The sequence below is a fragment of the Brassica oleracea genome, chromosome C4, assembly GCF_000695525.1.
Source record: "Brassica oleracea var. oleracea cultivar TO1000 chromosome C4, BOL, whole genome shotgun sequence".
Lineage (NCBI taxonomy): Eukaryota > Viridiplantae > Streptophyta > Magnoliopsida > Brassicales > Brassicaceae > Brassica > Brassica oleracea.
In genome coordinates this window covers 40,017,156-40,024,796 of record NC_027751.1, presented here as the reverse complement: position 1 = coordinate 40,024,796, position 7,641 = coordinate 40,017,156, and the positions used below count along the sequence as shown (strand labels likewise).

General features: G+C 32.8%; 1 protein-coding gene across 1 annotated transcript; it reads left to right on the top strand.

The window, feature by feature from the left end:
* The first annotated feature begins 2,486 nt into the window (after positions 1 to 2,486).
* On the top strand, positions 2,487 to 3,585 carry LOC106336937 (glycine-rich RNA-binding protein GRP2A). The gene is made up of 2 exons (XM_013775923.1): positions 2,487 to 2,747; positions 3,026 to 3,585. Exons 1-2 carry the CDS (start codon positions 2,634 to 2,636, stop codon positions 3,419 to 3,421), a joined length of 510 nt encoding a protein of 169 aa, XP_013631377.1. The 5' UTR covers positions 2,487 to 2,633; the 3' UTR covers positions 3,422 to 3,585.
* The last annotated feature ends 4,056 nt before the right edge of the window (positions 3,586 to 7,641 follow it).

Here is a 7,641-nt window from a genome sequence, read left to right as displayed (position 1 = left end):
TTTTGAATTTTTTAAAACGACTTTAAATTACAAAAATGTAAGTTTTCCTTAACTATACGACTAAAAACATTAAAATGACATGTATCAATTCGATGGTTGATTTGAAAGCTCTCAAAACCATATGGAAGATAAAAGTTAAAATAATTCAACTGTGGAAACAATACTGTTCACTTCTTTCAAGAATGTGTTCGATGAAAAAAATAAGGTTTTTATGTCATAATTTGTTTAATGTCCACTAGAGAACATTATATTAAACTAAAATATAAAAAGTATGTATTTTTTCCTTAAATAAAAACTACGAAATTACCTAATATGATTTACATATATATGACAATTAATGATTACGAATAATAAAGATTTGATAACAATTTTTGCATCCTTCTTCATTTTTGTTTAATTTTATATTATTAAAAAAATATAAACAATAACATTAACCATATAATAAAAATTTAGAGTTTTTCTTATATGTTATATTTTCAATTTTTTAAAATGACTTTAAATTACAAAAATAAGGAAACCTTATACGTTATATTTTTTTTTAAACGACTTTAAAATACAAAAATGAGGACACCTTATATGTTATATTTTTCTTATATGTTAGATTTTTTCTTATATGTTATATTTTGAATTTTTTAAAACGACTTTAAATTACAAAAATGTAAGTTTTGCTTAAGTATACGACTAAAAACATCAAAGTGACATGTATCAATTCGATGGTTGATTTGAAAGCTTTCAAAACCATATGGAAGATAAAAGTCAAAATAATTCAATTGTAGAAACAATACTGTTCACTTTTTCAAGAATGTATTCGATGGAAAAAATAAGGCTTTTATGTTATAATTTGTTTAATGTCCAATCCGAACAAACCATGATATATTAATTATAGTTTTGTTTCATAATTTTTAATTAAAGTTGATCTGATCCATCGGAAAAAAATTATATAATAACAAAAAAATATTGTATATGTATAAATAAAATAATCAAATATATAAAAAAAACTATCGATAATATATACAAATAAACTCATCCTGCGCAAGCCGCAAGTCTTACCCTAGTTTCATTAGTAAAACAAGTATGCTCACATTTCGTATGTCTGGATAATGGGTAGGCATAAAATTAAAACCCCACCGGTTTGTGTTGATTTATCGCTAAACCAAGATTTCATTTTGATCATAGAGTAAAAAGAAAATGTTATTGCATATGCACAGATAAAAACCCCAAAACATGGCAGCTAGTTATTAGTCTGAGGTTCTTAGCTCATGATTTGACACTTTTTTATTTTTTTTATTTTTTTTTACATTTTTCGGCTAAGAACCGGTTCTTATTATATCTCTTATTTAAGAGCCGGTTCTTAACTTTTCTTAGTTAAAAGCTAAGAAACGGTTATTAACCGAAGCTAAGAACCCACCATGATTAACCTCAGTCTCTTAACTGGGGTTCTTAGCTTCGGATAAGAGATATAAGAACCGTCTCTTAAATAAGAGATATAAGAGCACCTCCAATGGGGGGTTCTACCCATTGGAGTTCTAAAAATGAATATGTGTGTATGTATGTATTGTATATGTGTATGTAGTTGTGGAGTCCACTAAATAGTGTAGAACCTCTATCCAAAGATTCTAAAAATTTTGTTTTTAGAACCTTTGGGTAGGGGTTCTACAGTATTTAGTGGACCCCACAACTACATACATATATACAATATATACATACACACATTTATTTTTAGAACTTCAATGGGTAGAACCTCCTATTGGAGGTGCTCTAAGAACCGTCTCTTAAATAAGAGATATAAAAACCATAAGAACCGTCTCTTAAATAAGAGATATAAGAACCATCTCTTAGCCGAAAAGTGCAAAAAAAGATCAAATCATGAATTAAAACCTCCAGCTAAGAGACTGGAGTTAATCATGCTCTAAAAACCTGGATTAATCATGGTCTAGCTTCTTAGCAACTCTGCTTCCAACTTGGCTCTCAGATCATTTACATGCGCGTTCATGAAAGTCTAACTAAGCCTTGATGCTAGAGCGAACATGCCTCAAGTCAACATCAGAATTGATCATCAATAGACCGTGGAATCACTTTCACTGTCATAGATGAAATAATATAGATAGAGGTGTGAGATAACGCAGACAACATAGTTTATAACGCAGATTAAGGTTCTGATCCGTAATGGCGTCGGTTCTTTCCGTCAACATTTTTTTTTGCATTTCTACGATCTAATAACTAATTTTGGGCTATGGTTCGGCCCAATTATAGCGCAGTTGTAGTTGTGTAACCGAAAACAATCCGATACTACGATACAAACGTTAAGGGGGTAAATATGTCATTCCGAATAACAAGATATTTTTCTCCCAGTGGGATATTTTTCTCGAGACAAGTGAACGAAAAATATCTTTATCTCTCTCTTTCCATCTGCGCATCAAACAAAAAAGTGTCACGTGATGTGTCCCCAACAACTCCCATTTTTAAACCAACTCCTTAACCATAGTTAACCGATGTCCCTCTAAACCCGACCCAACCCTAGAAAATATCTTAACCTTGGGTTAAAATATCACAGCCCACACTATTATTAATAGAGTCTTCGTCTCCTCCATTTCATCACACATCCTTCTCTTCACTGTAAACGTTTTATCTCAATGGCGGCCCCTGATGTTGAGTACCGGTGCTTCGTTGGAGGTCTAGCATGGGCCACCGATGAGAGGTCTCTCGAGACCGCCTTCTCTAAGTTCGGCGAACTTGTTGATTCCAAGGTCCGTTACACGCAGAGATCAGACTACCCGATGATCTGATCCTCGACGGATATGTTCCGATCTGTGTTTCTCTGTTACTTGATTCGAAATTACTGTTACTATGTTCTTTGTTACTGTTACTTGCTTTTCCTCTTAATCGGTACGTTCATCTTCCCGCTACCATGAGCCTGGAGATCGTTCGGTTTTACATTGATTTTTGCAAAATTTATGTGATTGCTTTTGTTCTTATAAGTTGGGTTTGTTTGCTGATTTGGTTATGTTATTCTTTTTGTGAACAGATCATTAACGATCGTGAGACCGGAAGATCAAGGGGGTTTGGGTTCGTCACTTTCAAGGATGAGCAATCCATGAAGGATGCCATCGAAGGGATGAACGGGCAGGATCTCGATGGTCGCAGCATCACTGTGAACGAAGCTCAGTCCCGTGGAAGCGGCGGCGGCGGAGGTGGCCGTGTGGGTGGGGGTGGATACCGCGGTGGTGGTGGTGGCTACGGAGGTGGCGGTGGTGGTTACGGAGGCGGAAGACGGGAGGGTGGATACAGTGGCGGTGGAGGTGGCTACTCCTCGAGAGGAGGTGGTGGCGGAGGATACGGTGGAGGTGGCAGACGTGAGGGTGGGGGATACGGAGGTGGTGATGGAGGATACGGAGGGGGCGGCGGCGGTGGTGGTTGGTAATTAGATTAGGTGTGAGACCGTTCCGTTTCTGGGTTTGTTTCTCTGTGTTATGATGATGTTTGGTTCTGCTGTCTGGTTTCTGGTTTGTGCTATTTTGGATTGTAACAGTTCGTGATTAGGTATCTAATATCTGGAAACGCAATGTTAAATCATTTTTCTCTCTTTTTGGGTTTTAGCGAGTTATGCTTAATATCTGAACCATGCTTGTCGAAACGCTCAATCACTCTATTATACGCACTTTTCTCGCAGCTAGTACAACGCATTTAGAGCCGCTCATTCGTCGTTCCACTATAAACATTTTAATTTTTGTTCCCCAATAATGTTATGGTGAATTTCCTGATAGAAATGAAACTTGAACAGAATGTAAATATCTGCACTACCAAGGTTACCAACCGACCACTTGTAAGAAGGAACCCAAGTTAAATAACAGATGTTTCTTCTTAAACCAAAGAATGTTTCAAACTCGTATAATTTACAAGCTAAGATTTCTCTTTTGGTCAACTATAATACACGTAGATAAAGAGATCAACACTACAGAAAATAAAAAGTGATCAACCGATAGGTCCAATACTTAGTAGGGGTTACTGGTTGTTTTATTGTGATGGATTTGAAAATCCGAACTAAATCTAGTGTTATTGGTTCTATGATTTTCAAATCTGTATTAAAATTATGTGTTATTGGTTTAATGATTCATAAATTCTGTATCAAATCAAGTGTTATTCAATCGTACGGATTTACTAATATATTTGATTTTATAGTGGATTTGAATGGATTTGTTTGTATTTTTTAGTTAAAAATACAAAGACTCAAATCCGAGAGAAAAACTCCGGATTTGCATATTTTACTTGGATTTATAAATACTATATGGATTTTTAAATCAATCAAAATATATAAACCAATAACACGTCCTGAGTGAAATTAGGCATTTCTATTCTTTGTGGCCCTATACTCTATAACTGCTGTGGGCCTTATAATTTAATGTAGGGCGGCTTAGCTTAGCTCTTTTCTACACCCATACTTTAGATGATGTGTTACTTCCCAGTATTATTGACACACAATTCACCATAATATGTTTCCTACCAACGTATTCCACCATGTATATCCCCTTGAATCCTATGATGAATGAATATAGTTTTTTCTTACAAAAAGCTCTAATCTCGAGAAGAGCAAGACTAAAAACAAATGTACTAGTCTTGATGTAATTTCTGGGAAAATTGTATTGTGTCCAAGAGCTATAGGTTTGGGCTACTCACATGTCGAAGAACATGGCCCATGCATAAGATTACAAAATCCAGTGTTTTACCACGGGTTCACAGTGCACATTGATTTGTTATATCAGATTAAATTTTCATTTTTCGCCGCAAAGGTGTTCTTCATCATTAACAAAGATTGGGTTCGGGTATACATCCCAAATAAAACCGTTTGGCTTCGAAGAAATCAAATATAGTGATTTTGTACCCGTCGTATAATGTTTAGGTTTGGATACGGTCGGTTTCTACTGGCAATACGGGGTGTGCACGTGCCCCCCGCTTAACACTATTATGAGCCCTGGATCAATTTTTTTTATCCTTTAAATTTTATATTCATATAAATTATAATGTTTAAAATATTTTTAAAATTTAATCAGTAATATTTTGTATGTTTTGTGATGGAAATAAAAATATATACATATCATATTTTTTTGATCTTTTTTAATTTTATTTATTATAAATTTTATTCTTTTGTATAAAAATATAGATTTATAAAAAAAATTGAAACCATTTATTATACGGGAGATATGAGATTGGGCCCGGGACAGCCGCACCGTCTGTCTCCCCTAATTAACCGGCCCTGGGTGTGCACAAGTCTACATGTCATTTTTAGTATACTTAGTAATTGAAATTTGGACATGTATTTGGTTTGTTAAAAACAAGTAGGCATGGGCATTCGGGGTCCCAATCGGATTTCGGTTTTATCCATTCGGGTTTTAGTTTTTCGGGTTTATCAAAATTAACTCCATTCGGGTTATATAAAAGTTCGGTTCGGGACCGGTTCGGGTTCTATCGGGTTCGGGTCGGGGTTGGTAAATCTTCAAAGAACCGGTATAACCCATTGTACTTTTAGGTTCGGGTCCCAATCGGTTCTTCGGTTTAAAAATACCTGATTTGTACCTATTTTGTAACTAAAACATAAATGAAATCGGTTCTTCGGATTTAAAATACATGATTTGTACATATTTTAATAGCCAAAACATAAGTAAAATCGATTCAAAATAAGAAAAAACATCAAACGTGATTATTCAAAATCAAGCGAAAGATAAACATTGTTAGTGATAGAAAGAAAACCAGATAAATAAAATCATAAAACAAAAACTAAGTTTTCATGAAATGAGAAACATTATTCAATGAAAACAAAACCGAAATCTAAAAACTCCAGGCTTCAACCGCCACATTCCACAATCAACCTTCATGTAACAGATAATTATTTTAGAAGTTCAATAATATCTTAAAGTATTTTGGATACATATTAAGAATTAAGATCATATTTGGTAGAAGTTCTTTTGTGATTTTAAATGTTTCGGGTTCTATCGGATATCCATTTAGGTCCGGATTCGGTTCGGATAATACCCATAACCCAAAATACCAAAAAAAACAAGATCCATTCGGTATTTATGTCAGGTTCGGATCGGTTCGGATTCATTTTTATCGGATCGGGTTCGGTTCGGATTTTCGGGTTCGGTTTATTTGCTCAGTCCTAAAAACAAGTAATTCCAATTTTAAATACCTGGTGACATTGGCATACTTACAAACTAGTCTCACTACCTTTTTTGTTGAAATACTTACTAATTATTTGTGAACTATTTATTTGAGAAATTGTAAATTATTTGATAACTATTTATATATTTTAGCTACTTCAATTTGTACATGAGTTTGAAAAAGTCTAGTTAGTTAGAATTTCAAACTAAACAATTCTCTTATTTTGTGAAGAATCTTTTATTGCTTGTCATATTTTTAAGTCGACGTAAGATAACATTAAAAAGAAATAGAGAAAGGTTTTCATCCAATAACATTATGTATACAATAACCTTTATCATATAATTGAGTTATTCTACCATAATTTAGAGTTTTTGTTGAAGAGTATAAACGGGTAACAAACCAACAACGCTAAATAGCATTTTTTATTTTAATATTTGATACTTGTCTGTACTTACAAATAATTGAAACAAAATGACTTAATACTCTTCTTGGACAAGACGGATACTCAATTTTGCGGACCGAGTACGGACCAAGTAGCGAATACGGAACGAGTAGCAAGGAACTGTGTCCACCCTTTAGTTCAGTTATAGAGTTTTTGGAACCATTTAATATCTAAACTAGATTTTGACCCGCACGCTCGTGCGGATGTATTTTCTTAAAAAATATAATACTATTTTCTTTTTATGTCACTATTTAGAATTGGTCAAAAAACTCGAATTCGAAGAATCAAACCGATCACAATCCGAATAAGTAGTACTAAATCTGAACCGGAATTGATTAAATATCCGAATTATTCAAAATTTGGGTATTTGAAGAACTGGAACCTAATCCGATCCGAACCGAAATATTTTGGGTATCCAAAATAGATTTATATACTTATATATATTAATTATTTTTAGATTTAATATATATAAAAACATCCAGAATATATATGATACTTTTAAGTTCACATAAATGCTTGAAAATATATACAAATAGTTAAATGTAAATATCTTAAATAATTAAAAAAAATACTAAAAACTCAAAAATACTTAAATAATTATTAATTATCTATCCAAATATTTAAACCAAACTTATTTAAATTGGTTATCCAAATCCGAACCAAATCCTCAAAGATCTGAACTGAATACGAAATCCCAAAAAGACCCGAGAACGAACCCGAACGCCCACCCCTAATCACTATTATATATCCTATATGTGTCATCATAGGTTACAAAATATGTGTTATCATATAATTAATCGTATTTTATTTGTACCATCAAATAAGTTTTCTTATAATTAATAATATTTTATACGTACAATCATATAAATAATCACATATATTATATTTTAAAATTTAATGTGAAATATAAAAACCATAATTTAAGTTGGTGTTTGAAGTTGAACTTTGTATTGTATTTTTATTATATATATTGAAAACATTTTTATAATAGTTATTGGAAAATATGTTAGTAAAAATCAAATTTTGAATATATATATATATAT

Bases quoted from the DNA above. Each gene is read 5' to 3' on its own strand.
- LOC106336937 (XM_013775923.1), top strand. From the start codon at position 2,634: ATGGCGGCCCCTGATGTTGAGTACCGGTGCTTCGTTGGAGGTCTAGCA. The intron at 2,748-3,025 runs GTCCGTTACACG...TTTTGTGAACAG, and splicing joins GCGAACTTGTTGATTCCAAG to ATCATTAACGATCGTGAGAC.